Source organism: Leptonychotes weddellii, chromosome 10, assembly GCF_054177405.1.
Source record: "Leptonychotes weddellii isolate Sample4059 chromosome 10, ASM5417740v2, whole genome shotgun sequence".
In the NCBI taxonomy this organism is placed as follows: Eukaryota; Metazoa; Chordata; class Mammalia; order Carnivora; family Phocidae; genus Leptonychotes; species Leptonychotes weddellii.
Genome location: NC_138378.1, coordinates 52,833,207 through 52,851,507, shown reverse-complemented (window position 1 = coordinate 52,851,507; position 18,301 = coordinate 52,833,207). Strand labels below are relative to the sequence as shown.

General features: G+C 41.7%; 1 protein-coding gene across 1 annotated transcript in view; it reads left to right on the top strand.

The window, feature by feature from the left end:
* VWA3B (von Willebrand factor A domain containing 3B) overlaps window positions 1–18,301 on the top strand; it is a 175,609-nt gene that overhangs the window by 39,903 nt on the left and 117,405 nt on the right. The window contains exon 7 of the mRNA XM_081832306.1: window positions 8,619–8,744. Within this exon, the coding sequence (XP_081688432.1) occupies window positions 8,619–8,744 (126 nt within the window). The remainder of the gene's footprint in view (window positions 1–8,618; window positions 8,745–18,301) is intronic.

Sequence of the window (18,301 nt, the reverse complement as noted above, 5' to 3'; positions counted from 1 at the left end):
ACGGCAGACACTCGGGGCACAGTTGTAACTTCAACATAGTTCCATACACACAACCAAAAGAGCTACCAGCTCAGGACCGTCTCATGGTTCCAGGAGGTCAGGGTTGGGCAGCACAACATCGTTCACTTATACCTGCACCCATGTCAGGCATCACTAATGGATTCATCATCGTCCTTCCCACTGAGCAGTACTGCCCTGGGCCCTCCACATTGCTCGCTGGCCAGCCCCTAATTGAGCAGAACTACAAACGGGGTTCACTGCGCTTACCGCCATATTGGCTCTTGTCTCTAAGAGAAAGACTTTTCAAAGAATAAATAAAAAGGAATATCAGGTAATAGGAAAGGGTACTGTTTTTCTGAGAGTGTTTTTGTTTGGGTCTAGTATTCCTGGCAAAATGGTGTCAGAAAAGCTGCTCAGATCAGCTAGTTTTATTCTGAAGTCCAAAAATGGTGTAGCTGTAAAAATTTGGCTGATTCTCCCTTTGGAAACTGTACTTTTTGTGTGTGGTGGTGAAGATAAATGCATGAACTAAAACTAAATATTATGAAACCAAATTTTATTTACTTTAAGATATGTTCGGGCTGTTAGGCTTGGAGAGAAAAAAAATAACCAAGTTATGTTCTTGGAAGGCACTTCCGATCTTTAATTAGATATTTAAAGTTTACTGGCCCATCACTCAGGCTTGGCATTGCCTCTTTGTTTCTAATCTCTGATTTAATTTAGAAGCACTGATTATAACTTACTGACAGCAGGAGGCTCTCTCAGAGGTCTTCCTTCCCCCTAGAACTCAGTTTAATTCAGTGGATGGAGCCGGAGCAGCTGCACTTCCAAAATTGTTGCCACATTACAGTTTTCAAGGCTGAGAGACTTTAATGATCTCCAGAGTCCTGCTCCTTCCAATAATGGTTTGCCTTGAATTTCTGTGAGACAGGGCGCTGGTTAGTTAACAACCCTTTGTTCAACACCTTCTGTGTGTCTTTAGAGGCTCACTAGGGCTGAGGAGGAGATTCTGAAGGCATAAAAGACAAGGTTCCTATTCAGGGAACCTCAAACTCTTAGAATATCAGTTATGCTTCTGCTTGATGATTTAAAAGTTGTTCCTTCCCATCATAACTCCAGGAGTCCAGTTTAGGATTTAAGAATTTCCCACCTCCACCCTCTTCTTCCCTACACCTGGGTATGTGTGAAGGTCTACTTCTCCTAACCAGAGAGTAAGACGCTTTCAGGGCAGGGAACCACTGTATTCCTTCCCCCATTCCGCATTTATATCCTGGATTCTTTGTTATTCTCAGCTCCCAGTTGCAGTATAGCCTGTCCCCAGGATGCCTCCACTGCTCACTATAGTCCTTTCCTGGCATGGGGCAGTGGTGGGCTCAGCCCAGTTCTTTGGTCACCAACACAATCAATCTTTTAGAATCCCACTGAAATAATTGAGTGGGTCCAGACATCTTGCATCACCTAACAAAACATATGGCATAGAGAAATCCCTCAAGAATCTCTTAAGAATTAAAATGAATTACTAAATAAGAACTGGTGTCCATTTCTGATTACCTTTGAATAAACGTGCCCTGATTTGAGGGCACATTTGCTTTTGAAAATCAGGCACTGTGCTGAGCTCTGGGCATCCAGTGATGAAAAAGGAAGTCCCTCTCCTCAGGAAGTTTATGCTCGGGAACAGCCTATTTGGAAGTGTCTGCCAGCTGTCAGGGATGTACCAGGGAGAGTGGTTATAAAAATGGATCAACATAGTTCTGTCTTCAAGGAAATCACAGTTGGATAAGGGAGACAAACATGCAGATAGCACAAGTCCAACACTTGAGAGCTCTCAGAGCTACTAACCCCATGAGGCTGTGCCGTGGGTGACTGCCAATCCCAGCGCAAGCACATGCCAGCTAAGCCGGCAGGGGTGGGTTGCTGCTCATCAGAATCTCACAGGAGGCCCTGGCCTTGGAGATCAGCTCACCAACCATCATCACCTACACATCAGAATTACAGACTGGGTGATTTCCCTCCCAGGAAGAGATGAGTCTATAAGCCCCTTGAAGGAAACTAAAAACAACCAACACCCTAACAGATGAGATTTGCTTACATAGATCTTGTGTTGTGATCATTTACGAGGGCGCACAAGGACAGTGTTCCACTGTAGAAAGAGAATGGGCAACTTTGGAGACAGACCTGACTGCACTACTTATTAGTTGTGTGGCCTTGGGTAAGTTTCTTAATTTCTCTGAACCACACTTCGCTCATCTGTAAAATGGGGGTGATGATCCCTACTTATTCGTGATCATTGTGAGAGTAAATGAGGCAGTATGTTTAAGTGCCCAGCACAGTGGCTGCCACATAGTAGGCACGTAGTAAATTTTAGTTTTCCCCTCTTTCTCCTCCTTGATGCATCAGCCGGAAGCAGGCATTATAAAAGACGTCTAATCTAAAATAAACAGCACTATTAGAAATAGTGGAATGTAATGAACCGTATCAGTGAGAATGGCCTGGAATGGGTATCTAGAAGATGGTATGTCAGGGATTCTCCAGCACTTTGAAGGGGAAAAAGAGCTTTGACTTCTTTGGGGAGAGCACTTCTTTAGGGCAGGAATAGGGACATCAGGGTATTAGAATATTGTTCCCAGAAACGACTCAACTTTTTTTCTCCAAGAATATTTTGTATAGAAATAATTTGTTTACATGCCTCTCTCACCTATTAGACTAAAGCTTTGCAAAATTTTGTTGCAAAAGAATCACTGGGATGCTTTCAGGAGTACAGTTTCCTCGAGTCTCCCCCCGCCCCCCCACTCAGAATAAGTCTAGGGTATGGCCTAGGAGTTTGTACTTTGATAAGCACATTGGGGGGTTCTGACACATGTTCTGAGGACCACACTTTGGGAAGACCACACTGGAGTGAGAGCCCTTTAAAAGCTTGGACTGTTTCCTGTTCATTCTGTATTTCCAGTGCTCAAATATAATAGATATTGAATGAGTTTGGTTGAATAAATGATTGAACAACAATTCTCTAAGAAGATGTCCTATTGAGAAGAGGATATTTTAAAATAATTGGCTTCCTGGGTCCTAGGTCAGTGTCTTGTGAGTTTGAAGAAAATAATTAGCCTGCTAAAACTTGGGAGGGAGACCCAGTCTCTGGTAGCCCACATGACCCATTTCACAAAAATGGGCTTTTGGTTGAGGACAGAAGGCTGAGCAGATGCTAGTGTGGGGTTGCTCCCTCAAACAGTAATCCTAGCCTTACTGTTTCTCTGTTGATTCAGGGTTGGTTGATAGAAATCAGGGAGCAGCTCTGTGACCGTCTTGCGTTCATTTTGTGCACTGTAGATCCCTTAGAACCAAAAAGAAGTTCAGGCCTTTTTGTGATGGAAAAGCTGAGAAACAACAATTTTAACAAATTTTCTCTGAAGGAAAGTTCCCCTGAATTTACCATTTCATTAAAACACCTCTTGATTTGGTGCCTTTTAAAGGGTATTGCCTATTCTAAATAGAATAGATTTATTCAGCCAAAGTTTATTGTGGGCATTTAGACATTGTTTCTTTAGATATTGCTTCTTTATCCCTGTGCCTGGGTCTTTATCACCTGCTTGCCCGGTAGCACCCAGAGCCTGGGGTCATCCTTCTTGCTGAGTTTGGTGGAGAATAATGATGGCTTATATTCAAGTTTTCTAGGTGAATGTTGGGTGATTAGACTGCATTACATTTGCACTTTACGGTGTTCCACTTAGAAGAGAGAGGCCCCAGGAGATAGGCTCACACCCACTTATTAAGAGTTGCCCACACGTGGTATTTGAAATTGCTTTTAAGACATCATGGCCCTTGTGAAACATGTATATTCATTGCTCCAGGAAAATGCTAGACGTTTATCCAGATAGCGAAATGACTCTATTTTCTTTAAACTAATCAGTGATTAATTTCCACAGGGCAACTGAGTGCAGCTGCCCACGCACCTTGGTGGTTGGGGCGGTGGGGCCAGATCAAGCCAGAAGGTGTTCAGTGACCTCTCAACACCAAAGCAGCTTAATATATAATTTAACACAAGTAAGTGGGGATTTTCCATTGCAACAGAAACTACTGATTTCACCACTTGCAGTACCTTTATGGATGTCATTGTCCCTTTGCATCAGACCCTTATTATAATTTCAGATCTCTGGGGATTTTCGTCCCCTCATAGTTTAGTTTAAGAAACACATTGTATTGCTTTCTGTAAATAGAAGCATGTGCTGCTTTTCCCTGAAAATACTGCCTTTTGATAGTTCTGTTCAGTTCTTTTAGATCCTCATAGCTGAATAGGAGTTTAGGGCTCCAGCAGACAGCAGTCTCTACCCATCTGGGTCAGTTCTGCACCCAGGAGTCCTGTGCAATGGGGAAGGGCCACAGACAGATGAGCCCGTGCTGGGACTAGGGAGGGGTCTGGGACTCAGGGCTGCTGATGGTGTTTTTAGTTTCTGGCTTGCCCTCTCCCTGTGCTACATTAGGTTGTCCTGGGACCAGTGTCACCCCTAGCTGCTTTTTGAATTGCCTTTCCCCTCCTGCCGTTGGGATGCTAGTGTTTCAGATACGTGGGGGGAGCCTTGTGTCACTGTGGCAGGAGGATCTAAAAGGAAGGGACTTACTGCTCTTGAGGGTGTCACTGTTAAGGTCTGGAATACCGAGGGCACAGTCATATGCTCAAGTGACGTGAGTCTGTTATATACCACTCAGAAGAGTTTCTTGCAATATTGGGACCTGTCAGTCCTGAAGCGGGGCAATTCCCCAAGGAAAGAATGTATTTGGTTCTGGTTGTTTCTTTGTAATAAGGACAATAAGAGCAAGGAAGGACAAGAATTCTTGCTGAAAACACTGGATCTTGTGCTAAGTGCCGTGGAGGATACAAAGAAAGAAAAGACATTGTCCCTACGTTCAAGACGTTTACAATCTAGTGAGCAAAGTCAGCCTGTGTGAACATAAGCAGTAATCCAAGCCTGCGCGCTCACACCATAGGAGAGCTTTAGACCACAGCTCTTGATAGCACAATGACCGGGGACACACTGCTGAGTGGTGAGCTATGTTGTAAGCAGCTGCGTACTAAAAATAAAGCATCATGTTTGTGAAGGACTGACTTAAATTAGACTGGATTCAAGGTCATGCAAATACTAGTTCACCATCACTGGCTGATGCTTCTTTGTCCTCCTTGGAATTGGAGGTTGGGGTGACAGGCAGCCAGGAATTGCATATACTGTCAGCCTATCTAATGGGGGAGAGGGGGACCTGAGAGTGTGTCCTGGAAGCAAAAGGACTGAGAACGGTGGTTGTGGCTAATGCCTTCCATGGGATTGAGAAGGAGCTGGAGGCCGATCACTGTTTGCTAGGATGGCTGGGCCAACCTTGATGGCAGAGGCTGGACAGTGCCTTGAATGAAGGGTGGGGTGAGCGCAGTGGAGAGCTCTGGGTTTCCTGATGGTGAGGATAGTGGCATACAGGGCCCTAGAGGGCTGGAGGACAGTGCCCTGACCAGGTGGCAGAGCATTTGGGAATGTTATAGAGCCTTGAACCCTGGACTCGATTGCAACGCAGGGAGCAGGGCCCTCAGCACTGGCAGTGCCCATCTACCACATAGTAAGTGCTCGACAAATATTTGCCAAATGAATAATTAATGAATTGTACTCTGACAACTGGACTTTATCCTGTAGGTGAGACATGGAAGATTTGACAGGGAGGTGGTGTTCCCCTGACATATCAAAACATACCTGACCTGGGGCTCATTTCATTTGTTAAACCAGCCAGTTTGAGAAATCAATACCGGGTGCTAATGAAAAACAGCAGCTTAATATGACATCTCTCCCAGCTGGTGTCAGAATTCTGTGAGCCTTCAAATTGCTACCTCATGGCACATGGGAGATATCAGGGCTTGGTGCAGGAGGGGGACGTTTGGGTTGGAAGATTTTGTAGTTTGTCTGGATGTCTCTTTGAGGAACCATATCCTGCTTCTGTGCATAGCAGATCTTGGCTGGCTTGTACCTTGGTGATCAAAATCCGTGTGGCTTCCTCATGATTTTGTCTCCTCTCTGGTTTAGCCTATGGCATCTAAATTCACAGAGCTCTCTGAATACTGGGATTTCCTGTGCCTTGTCCTCCATCCTCTCGGTCTTCAGTAGGGCTGTCTCCCTGGGCTGCAACTGCTTGATATCCCAGCTGAATCCCTTAGAAGTGACCCTGCTAAAAATGGCAGCCCTTCCTCACTGCCTGTGGAATAACGAAATAAAACCTCTACATCCTAAGTTATGCTTTTTATTGCTCTGCAGTTTTTCTTGTTTTGTTTTTAAAGCAAACCTGGTTAAATGGACAGTTTTGAGGTTTTTTTTTTTCTGATCACCAGCGTAGGACTCTGTAGCAGCCTAATTATAATGACTAAACTGGTGTATTGATAATCTGGTTACTACCTGCACAGGGAGCATGCTGTCACTTACTGCCCCTTAAATACACTGTCCTGTTTCTGGATCATCAAGAGCAACTCAGTTTTCTTGAATTTTTCCTTTGTTGCTGACCTGTGGTTCACTGCCTCTTAAGATACTATTGACAAGTGTGGGGGGAATGGAAATTGACAAGCCTTGACTCATTCAAAACTTTTAAAGAGAGGATTCTGCTACTTAACACCTCTGTGCTACAGTAAGCAGCTGGAAATCAGTTTTGCTTTTGCACCAGTCAGAAAGTCCTGTGGGCTTAAGGTTTGCATTTGGCAGCAGGTTGCGACATTTTTAGAGTTCCAGCACGGAGCTGCGTATACATCACGTTTCACTCCTTGGACTATTGATGGCTGTAGAGCCACGGTGGCCCTCCATATCTGGCAGGGCTTGTCACTTGCTTCTTTATGAATACAGCTTTTAATACTCTCTTACTCCACCTGGCCAGCTTCGGGAAGGCCAGATCCCTGGCATCCCCTTACTTCCGCCCTGCCCTTCTTGACTACATTTGAATGTCAGAAACATCAACTGTGGTCTGCCCTGGTCTGTCCTGATGGCTTAAGGTTAGTCCTTTCACCCTGGGTAGATGAGTCTCCTGGGGCAGCCCTTAGGCTGATGGTGGTCTCTCATTCTCAGTGGACATAGGATCTCAAGCATCTGTGGACTATTACATAGACAGGCTTGGTAAGGAGGTCTCAGTAGCAGCTCAGGGAGGGGGCTGCAGGGACCCTCTATAACCATCCATTCCTTCTCTAGGGCAACCATGCAGGGTGGCAGAGTTGGTAGAGTCAGACCAACTTGGGTTTGACTCCCTGCTCTGACACTCATTGACTGTGTGACCTTGAATGACTCATTCTGCCTCTGTTTCTATACAGCTGTAGAATGAGGACAAGAGTAGAATTTGCCTGCAGAGCTGTGGTAAAGAGAAAGAGACAATGTTTAGAAAGGCCCGGGTTCAATACCACGCACAAAGCAGGTACCCTCAAAGGTATTTATCATTAGAGAGTTTGGACTAGCTTACTTTAATGATAATATCGTCAGTGTTCTCTGAGCTGACTGTATACAGTCTGTGAAATTGAGTTAGATTTTTTTTAAGCTTTTTATTGGAATGGAGCTTTTAAAATTGAGATGATATCTGCTAAATTCTTGTTACTAGAACCATATTAGAAGCAACCCCAGAGCAGCGACTCTCTGGTAGCCCCTGTGATGTCTTGAGTAGTACCAGGCCAGTGGCTGGGCCCATGGATGCCACTGAAAATGGGAAGCTCTCTTGTGGCCTCTTGGATTCACCACTGGCCTTGTGTGTGCAGCATGCTCTAATCGAGAGGTGTGTGGAGGTAATGGTAGGTTTACATACAGTTTTAAGAAATAATAGAGATACCCAGGTGCTCTTTACCCAGTTTCCCCTATGGTAGCATCTTGCAAAACTATAGGACATTACCACAGCCATCACATTGATATTGATGTTGTCAAGATACCACGAGAGGATCCCTTATGTTGCACTTCTGTGGCTGTACCCACTTCCCTCCTGCTCCAACACCCTCCTTAATCTCTGGAAACTACTAATCTCTTAGGGCCTGGACCTCTTACCATAGGATAAAATTTTATTGATTGATTGTGAGAATGAGATTAATATCTATATTAAGTAGCCATATCATTTTGAAAAAAATATCATACAGCCAAACCTAACCCTTAATTAAGAGAGCAGAGATCCAGAAAATGAGGCCAAAGAATAATTTCTTACATTAGGGGAAGATAAGGACTGTGAAGGTGGTTTTCAGAGAAGTGGGAAATCTCAGTTTAATCAAGAAAGGTTAGGAATTATTACTTTCATATACCACTGAATTTCTGTTCCCCACCCTGGCTTTTGTTAGGTGCTTTTGAATAATTTCATTCTTTATCTTATTTGAGTATTATCAGGAATTCATCTTAAAATATTATGGCTGCTACAAATATTTACAAAGATTTATTGCATCCTAAAGTCTACATTTATGATTTCTTGAGGTGACAGCACTTCCTTAGGGATTTCAGTTCTGATTCTCAGATTAGTGGGGAAAGTGGAATTTGATGTTCAGAAATGTTCTAGAAACTTGGCTGGTGTGTAGCAGGCCTCTGGGACTACCAGAGAGTTCTTGGCCTTGCCATAGCCGCCCACTCACACTGTGTTTCTCTTCCCAGGAGCTGGGGTCAGAGAGGACGTGTTTCTTATTTGGAGGGAGATGAAGGAAGCCTGCAGCACTCTGACCCAGATCCAGAGGCTGGTCGCTGAGCCACCCAAGTCCAATGTGGACAAAGTAGACCATGGTGGGTGCTGTTTATGTTCATAGTGTTACCAGTTGGGGATGAAGGGCTGTTTCCTGAGGAGTTCTTCCAGAGTTGTGCTATGGTTTGTATGTGTGTGTGTATGTGTGTGAGTGAACGTGAGTGTGTGTGTGCATGTGTGTGTGAGATTGTCCAAGAAAAACGAGCTGGACAGGAAGGTGGTAACTATTGCTAGGGAGAAGAGGCCTCAGTGTAAAGCTGGGCTCAGTGATGACTACAACATGGACAAGTGGGGATTTGCAGCCAAGGAGCGGGGTGGGGTTGGTGGATGGAAAATTACTAAGAGGAAACATCAGGGGTAAAAGGGGATTCTGGCTAAACCTACCTGACAGGATTCTTGCTGAAGGCAGGCCAGGATGACCAGATATCACCTGGGGGTGGTGGGCTATGAGATATTTGATCAGATGTGGAGGGTGCGGGGATTCTGGCTAAACTGACTTAGCAGGATTTTTGCTAAAATTGGGTGATGCAGAGACAAACATCGAAGTTCAAAGCTGGAGGCCTAGTTGAGAAGAGGATTCAGAGGAACCTGAGTTTGTAGTGAGAAAGTCCTTGTTGCAAATCCCAATTCCATCATTAGGCATTGACCCAAATTAATCTTTTTAAGCTATAGTTTATTCTTCTGTTAAGTAATTATATCCGTCTTGAGGGATTGTAAAGATTGAGTAAAATAATGTATGCTTTGCACCAAGCAGGTATTTGATAAATGTTAGCTCACTCTTTTCCCTTTCACAGTTAGAGAGTTAGTATACTGATTCTCCTTTCTGAATTCTTGAGTTAGTAAATGGCTTTCCTCTGTAGGGCACTGGTTCCATTTAGGGCACCTCTGGTAATAATGGTAGTTAACATTTACAGCACATACCTTACATGGCAAGTCCCGTGCTAGGCTCTTCACAGTATTCACTCATTTAACCTTCCTACAATCTTATAAGATAGGTGCTCCATTTAGGTTAAGTAACTTACCCAAGGCCACAGAACTAGAAGTAGTGAGACCAGGATTCAGAACCTAGTTCCTCAGTAAAAGTATCCAAGTCTGTCTTTCACCCCAGACATTCTGATTGAATCCGTAAAGTATGCAATTTGGACATTGAGGGTTTTGAAAGCTCCCCAAATGATCCTAATGTATAGCAAAGTTTGGAAACCTTTGCCAGGCTGTATTGCCTCCTGGTACCCTGCCTATATTACAGAGGTGTCAATGTGGGAGGAGAGCAAGGAGCCAGACCAGCTGGGGCAGGGATGCAGTTGAAGAGGAGAAGTGGGGAAGGGACATGTGTAGAGGGAGGAGGAGGTTAAAGGCATGGGTAAACTTGCCCTGTGCAACCTGATAAATTCCTTGTGACAGTGACCTTTTACTGTGACTGGGTGTCCAGCTGTGGGTCTGGGGCAGCACAGCTGCAGTTGCTTTGCCAGTGCCAGCTCTCCGGGGTCCCCAAGGAGGGGCCTGTAGTGACACCATACTTAATGTGAACCCAAAGAGTCCTCTGTCATCCTGAGAGCATGAAAATGAAGCAGGGGGCCTTGGGTTAAAGTCAGCATCCATGGTACACAAAGAGAATGGTGATCCTGCTGCTCAAGTGTTGGGGGGGTAGTACAGTGGACTGAATTGTTCCCCCAGAGTTCATCTGTTGAGACTCTAACCCCCAATGTGATTGTATGAGGAGATAGGGCCTTTAAAAAGGTAGTTAAGGTTATGAGATCATAAGGGTGGGACCCTAATCCAGTATGACTGGTGTCCTTATAAGAAGAGGAGGAGACGCCAGAGACCTCTCTCTTTCCACGCGTGCACAGAGGAAAACTTATGTGAGGACACAGTAGGAAGATGACTGTCTACGAGCCAGAAAGAGATGCTTCACCAGAAACCAACACTGAGGGCACCTTGATCTTGGACTTTCAGTCTCCAGAACTGTGAGAAAATGAATTTATGTTGTTTAAGCCACCCAGTCTATGGTATTTTGTTGTGGTAGCACAAGTAGACTAAAATAGGGAGTATTTAAACTTGGGGAAGTTAGTCTTGAGGATTAACAGAAGATTTTTAGATACTATTTCTAAAGGAAACAGAAAAGCTGTTGGCCTCAGTAATTGATAGAAGGATAAATCATCGTCCCTTTATTTCAGTCTAACACACACACACCCCCAAAACTAAAAACTAAACATTTTCAAAAGATGCTTCACATATACTATTTCTATTTAAAAAGGAAAATTTGGTCAGGACCTTTCCACTGTTGGATACTCATTGAAACTTTTATAACCTTGATTTGGCCCCAGAGACCATATTTGGAGTGTCTGATCTGCTCCTCTTGCCACCTATAGCACAGTGTTATTGAGGCAAAGGAGGGTCTGCTTCATGTGAAGGCATAGCCATTTCCTAAGTTTGGCTGCCCAAGGCCTGCTAGGTCAAAGGAGATAGCATAGCCATCTGGAGAGGGATGGGTTAGGATGGAGGTCAGATGGGCTGCCATTGCATGTGAAACCTTCATGTGAATTAGACAAAGTCGATCTTCCCAGGCATAGCACCCCCACACGCCCCCTGGGCTAGGTGCACTGGTTCAGAGACCAGCTGGCCAGGAGGGTGATTTCTGGCAGGGATGATTCATCAGCTTGATGCCTAGGATAAGAAGTTGGTGAGGCCAGAGACTCCAGTCACTGGTAATTTTGACCTCTTTTAATTACCAAGAGTAGGATATGAGAAATCTCGGGGGTGGGGGGGAATGACAAAAATATATGAAATAATAGTTTTTAACCAACTGAGCCACCCAGGCACGCCTGAAATAATGGTTTTTAAAGACACGGAACACCAAGAAATGAAGGCCAGTGGTCCCTGAGATACAGGGAATATCCAAGGTGAGCTCTGTGAGTATCTCAACCTAATGCTTTCAGAGAGTTTCCAGGACATGTGGTAGGGAGGAGGATTCCAGGTGGAGCACAATAAACTTCCGATTCTGGGAGACAGAGCTAAGAGTCCAGGGAGACCAAGAAATCTAGATTTCATAGGACAAATTACCAGAGAGGAGAGAGGTACATGGAAGGAGAACTCTGGAAATCTGCAGAGCCCCGCTGCTTGAGAATTTGGCTCAATATGGAGGAACTCTTTCATGTGGGGAGATTACCTGAGGCTGGGAAAGATCCATTGGGAAGAATTGGAAAGAAAAAGCTTGGTGCTCACACAGGGCCAGGAACAGTGCCCGTTCTTAACAGCCCTAGTGTAATAATTCATAACTCATGGGGCACTGGGTGGACTACTTGGGAAAGTCTTGCCTCAGTAATGGGGAATGAGTAGCATTCAGTGGAGCTCTAGGCCCTCTGAGGAAATCATCAAATTAAGACATGAAGGAAAGAACTCTTTATAGGTAATGAAACTGCATCTCAGAACAAGGTTCCAGAAGCTTTAAAAGAATACAAAAACAACCAGTAGCCAACAAGGTGAAATTTACAACTGGCTTCCAGAGATTACTAGGTGTGAAAAGAAGCAGGAAATATTTCCCTTAATAATCTATCAATCCAATCCAGACTCACTGGGAACTGATACATTAGGATTGACAGAAAAAGAAATTCAGTTATTATAACTGTATTTCATATGTTCAAAAATTTAAGTAGGAACAGGGATGATATAGTTTTTTTAAAAAAGATATATGTTGAACTTTTAGAAATGAAAAGCTTTTAGGGAAGAAAATATCTTAGATGAAAACATGCTGAATGGGATCAATGGCAGATTAGACATTGCAGGGAAAAAGATTAGTGAACTTGAAGACACAGCAATAGGAACTATTCAAAATGAGACACTCAGAGAAAAAGAATAATAATAAACAAGTAAAAACCAAACGAAAAACAAACAAAAGAGCATCATTGAGCTTCAACTGGCCAAAATATATATGTAGATGGAATTTCCAAGGAGAGGAGAGAAGGGGGAACAGAAAAATATTAGAAGAAATAAAGATTGAAAAATGTCCAAGTTTGATGAAAACTATAACTCAGATCTAAGAAGTTCAATGGATGCCAAGTACAAGAAAATGAGGGAAAGTATACCAAGGGACATCATAATCAATTTGTTCAAAACCAGTAATACAGAGGAAATCTTAAAAGCAACTAGAGGAAAAAGAAGAAATGTTATATACAAAGGAACAAAGATAACCACAACAGCAGAATTCTTGTTGCAAGTGAAAAGACAGGGGAGCAACATCATTTTTTCCCTTTCAGTACTTTAAATTTTCAACCTAGAATTCTATAGTCTATGTCTTTCAAAAATAAAAAGGCAAAATACAGATGTTTTCAGATACATGAAAGCTGAAAGAGCTTATTATAAGCACATCTGCCCTTCAGGAAATATTAGAGGATAGAGAATATCAGGAATAGAGAACACAGGAGATAACTACATGGATAAATATACAATATTTTTCTATTTAGATATCTTTAAAAGACAATTGACTAAACAGAAATAATATCTGTGTACTGTGGGGTCTATAACATATGTCTAAGTAAAATGTATGACAACAATAGCATAAAAGCAGGAGAGGAATGGCAGCATTAGAAGTTCTAAAGATGAACAACCCAAATGTCCACTGACAGATGACTGGATAAATAAACAGTGGTATGTACATACAATAGAATATTATTCAACCTTTAAAAGGAAGGAAATTCTGACATAGGCTACAACATGGATAAATCTCAAAGGTGTTACCCTAAGTGAAATAAGGCGAACACAAAATGACAAGTATTGTATGAGTCCACGTATATGAGGTGCCTAGAATAGTCAAATTTATAGAGACAGAAAGTAGAATAGTGGTTACTAAGGGTTGGGGGAGTGGGGAATGGAGAGTTATTATTTAATGGGTAAACAGTTCCTGTTTGGGATACTGAAAAAGTTGTGGAGATGGATGGTGGTGATGGTTGCACCACAATATCAATACTAAATGCCACTTAATTGCACTCTTGAAGATATCTAAAATGATAAATTCTATGTTATATATGTTTTACTATATTAAAACAACAACAAACCAATGCTTTGCAAAACAAAACAAAACAAAAAACAAATCCAGGAAGGGAGAAATGGAAGTATGCTATTACAAGGTTCTTAAACTTGTGCGTGAAGTCCTATACTGTTAATTGAAATTAGGGTATGATATATTGAAGATGTTTGCTATATACCTAAAGTAACTACTAAATAACAAAACAAGCCAACAAAGGAGATAAAATGGGATTAGAAATACTCAATCCAAGATCTGTCAGAAGGGAAAAAGAGAGCCAAGAACAAATAGGGCCAATAGAAAACAAATGGCAAGATGATAAATATAAACTTAACCATACATATATCAAGATGTATCAGTTTGTACACTTTAAATGTGTGTGGTTTACTGTATGTCAATTATACCTCAGTGCAGATGTTAATAAAGTAAAAGAGGATGTGGATCACTCCTGAGGTGCTGAGCTGTTCAGAGATATTGGTGTTAATGCATCTGAGCATTCTGTGTGTGTGTGTTTGAGTGTGCCAGGTATGACTCTCAAATGAAAAGATGGCTTTTCTCACAAAACGTTCAAGAATTTGTCCAAGTTAGGGAGACTTAACTCTTCTTTGGATGATGCTGCAGCTCATCATTTCAGGAGCTCCTCATTTGTAATAACCTTCACAGCCATTTTATTACTCACTGGAGATAATAAGTCTAATCATGTTGTATAGTCATGCCAAATTGGACTCTCAATATTTGGTTGGTTCAAAATATCAAACTCAATGTCAAATGACAAGGAAGGGACTAGAGGCACACTGAAGCCCTACAGGCATTTCCAACCAAGAGCTCTTCAGGAGTTTTGAGCACTTTTTTTTTTTTTTAAACACATGAAGAGGGGGGCAATGCTTGTTTTTATTATCATTGTATTAAACCACCAGCCAGATGTCTCTGTTGCCTTAAGTTCTGGTGAAGTACACAGATTTGGAATTAGAAAGATACTAATCCTGGCTCTCCCCACTCTTGTGTGACACTTGGCAAGACATTTATTATCTGTGGCTCAGTTTCCTTATTTGCAAAATTGGGATGATAATGATAATACCTACTCCACAGGGCTATTGTGAGACTTAAATGAGTAAATACATGTAAAACATTTAGAACTGTGCTATCACATAGTTAGAATGTAATGCTGTCTACGAGAAGGTTAATCCATTTATTTTTTCTTTCATTTATTGAGTGCTTACTATATGTGCTAGATGATGAGTATCATGGTAAGTAAAACGGACATGGAATGGGCGCTCATAAAGCAGCACCTTGTACCATTTCTTGCTTGGTGAGACATACGCGTGGAAGTATAATTACCAACTGGAATAGTGTGACTAAGGAAAAGTGTGAACTCTTGAGCTATTTATTTTCTGGGATCAAGGAATGCTTTACTGAGGAAATGTCATTGGAACTGATATCTGAGGGTTGAGGAGTCAAGTTAATGAGGTGAAGAGGTGGGAGTAAGGGAAGAGTATATGCTAGGCAACAGAATGGCACATGCAAAGGTCCTGAGCCAGGAGGGAGTATAGCACTTTAGAAGAATTGGAAAAGATGAGTGTGGGTAGAGCTCAGAGATCAAGTTAGCAGTTGGCCCTTGATGAGTCTGGAAAGGTAGGCAAGGACCTGATCATGCTGGGTCTGTAGGTCATCATATGAGATGTCAGTCCTTCATTTAAGACCAGTAAGAAACCGTTGGAAGATTTTAAGCAAGGGAATGATAAAATCAGATTTGCATTTACAAAAAAATCACTTTGAAAAAAAAAATCATTTTGGCTACTGGGTGGGAAACAGATTAAAAGAGGGAGGCCAAGTGACGATGAAGGAAGGGAGTTAGGATATGTAAGTGAGAGGTGATAAGTGGGCAGATCTGAGGGAAGATTCAGATATTGAACTAGGCAGGACTTGGGGGTACAGAAGTTATAGGTGTCAGAGCTAAGCTCCTAGATGGATACCATGCTGGAGGAGAACCAGGTTTGTGGGTAAACATGATGAAGCTTGTTTGGATCTATTAAGACTGAAGCACTCTAGAGAGACCAAAGAGAGAAGCAGGAGAGGCAACTGACTACAAGTCTGGAGTTCATATAGCTGTGAGTGACACACTGTTGGATGAAGCGAGCATTCTTGGTGTAAAGACATGGGCCTGTCAAGTGTGGGAATGCCATGTTTCTGAATCTTTTATTCCAAGATCTTTGGATTCTGATATATACAGAGAAGAACATATATGAGTTCTCTGTTCTCTACCAGTGATGGCCAATCAATGTAGTAGGTGAGGACTATTTTACCAACATGATGACTTAAGATCTGAAAGCAAAGCAGACTAATTTACAGAGCCCTTGTACATATTTACTGTCTCAAGTATATCCCTTTTGTTCAAATAAGACTTGCAGGATGAGATCTGGGGCAGGGCACAGCTGGTTTCTTATGTAACTAGAAGCAAATCTAACACTTGTCAGAGTGCTCACACTTCCGACAAGGCAAAAGAGAAGGTAATATTTCTTCCCAGAACTGAATTTTTTCCAGCATGCTTTTACACCTCTAAAGCTCTTTATAGTTAAATGAATGTTGACAGGGCTGATTAATTAGCAGCAAGTGATATTGCTAAAAGGGCCAGGATTTTGTTGAACTCAAACATGCATTTTCTTATAGGTAGTAACCCTGTATTTTCCAGATTAAAAAAAGAAACAGAAAAACATTTGTGTAAGAATATCATGTAATGGTTCCACAAGTCAGAATTAAGATGTCACTGAAAAACTTCCCCCAAAATGTGGGAGAAGAATTAGTTCATTAGAATCCTGTAGATGTGATGCATTAAATTTAGGAAGGATGTTGGAATGTAACACAAACTATGTTGAAATGTCAGAGCTAGAATCATGTTATTAAAAAGTGACTGTGGTGGGGCGCCTGGGTGGCTCAGTTGGTTAAGCGACTGCCTTCAGCTCAGGTCATGATCCCGGAGTCCTGGGATCGAGTCCCGCATCGGGCTCCCTGCTCTGCGGGGAGCCTGCTTCTCCCTCTCCCACTCCCCCTGCTTGTGTTCCCTCTCTCGCTGTGTCTCTCTCTGTCAAATAAATAAAATCTAAAAAAAAAAAAAAAGTGACTGTGGTAAATGAAAATGAAAGTTAAACTTATCAAGATTTGTAGGATACAGTGAAAGCAGTGCTTAGAGGAAAATTTATAACATTGAATGCATAAATTAGAAAAGAAGATAGGTCTAAAATCAATAAGCTTCCATCTTAGGAAACTAGAAAAAGAAGAGCAAATTGATTCTAAAGTGCCCAGAAGAAAAAAAAAACAAAAAATAAAAATTAGAGCAGAAATCAATGAAGTTGAAAGCAAGAAATCACTAGAGAAAATCCAACAAAATCAAAAGCTGGTTCTTTGAAAAGACAATAAAATCACTAAGCCTCTAGCCAGGCTAACTAAGAAAAAAAGAACATACAAATTACAAATAGCAAAAATTAAAGAGGAGACATCACCAGAGATCCCATGGGTATTAAAAGGATAATAAAGAAGTATTATGAAAATTCTATGCCCACAGATTTGACTGGGTCAATGGATAAAATGGGTCAATTCCATGAAAGACAATCTGTCAAAACTTCCACAAGAAGAAACAGACTATTTGAATAGGCCTATATCTATTAAAGAAATTGAATCAATAATTAATAACCTTTCACAACAGAAAGCACCAGACTCAAAAAGGGAATTGTGAAAGCATCTAGGCAGAAGTGACTCACCATATGCAAGGGATCCTCAATAAAATGAACAGCTGATTTCTAATCAGACACCATGGAGGTCAGAAGCAGTGGGATGAAATAAAGTGATGAAAGAAAAAGATTGTCAACCAAGAATATTATATCTGGCAAAACTGCCCATCAAAAAGAAGGAGAAATTAAGACATTCAAGATTAACAAAAACAGATGTCATTGTTAGCACACCTTCCCTACCAGAAAAATATTAAAGGAAGTCCTTCAGGGTGAAATGAAAGGATATTAGAGAGTAACTTGAATCCACATGAAGAAATAAAGGACACTGTTAACTACATGGGTAAACATAAAAGACAGTACAAATGTAGTTTTTGTTTACTGTAACTTTTTTTTCTCCTATATGATTTAAAAGACAACTGCATATATCAATACAGGAATGCCTTGGAGATAGTGTGGGTTTGGTTCCAGACCACTGCAGTAAAGTGAATATCACAATAAATTGAGTCAAGCAAATTGTTTGGTTTCCCAGTGCATAAAAAGTTATGTGTACACTATACCGTAATCTGTTAAGTGTGTGATAACATTAGGTCTAAAAAAGCAATGTACATACCTTATTCAAAAATTATTGCTAAAAAAATGCTAACCATCATCTGAGCTTTCAGCAAGTCATACTGATCACAGATCATCATAACAAATGTAATAATAATGAAAAAGTTTAAAATATTATGAGAATTACCAAAATGTGACACAGAGACATGAGATGAGCAAATGCTGTTGGAAGAACGGTGCTGATAGACTTGCTCAATGCCAAGTAGACACATACCTTCAATTTGTATAACACAGTATTTGAGAA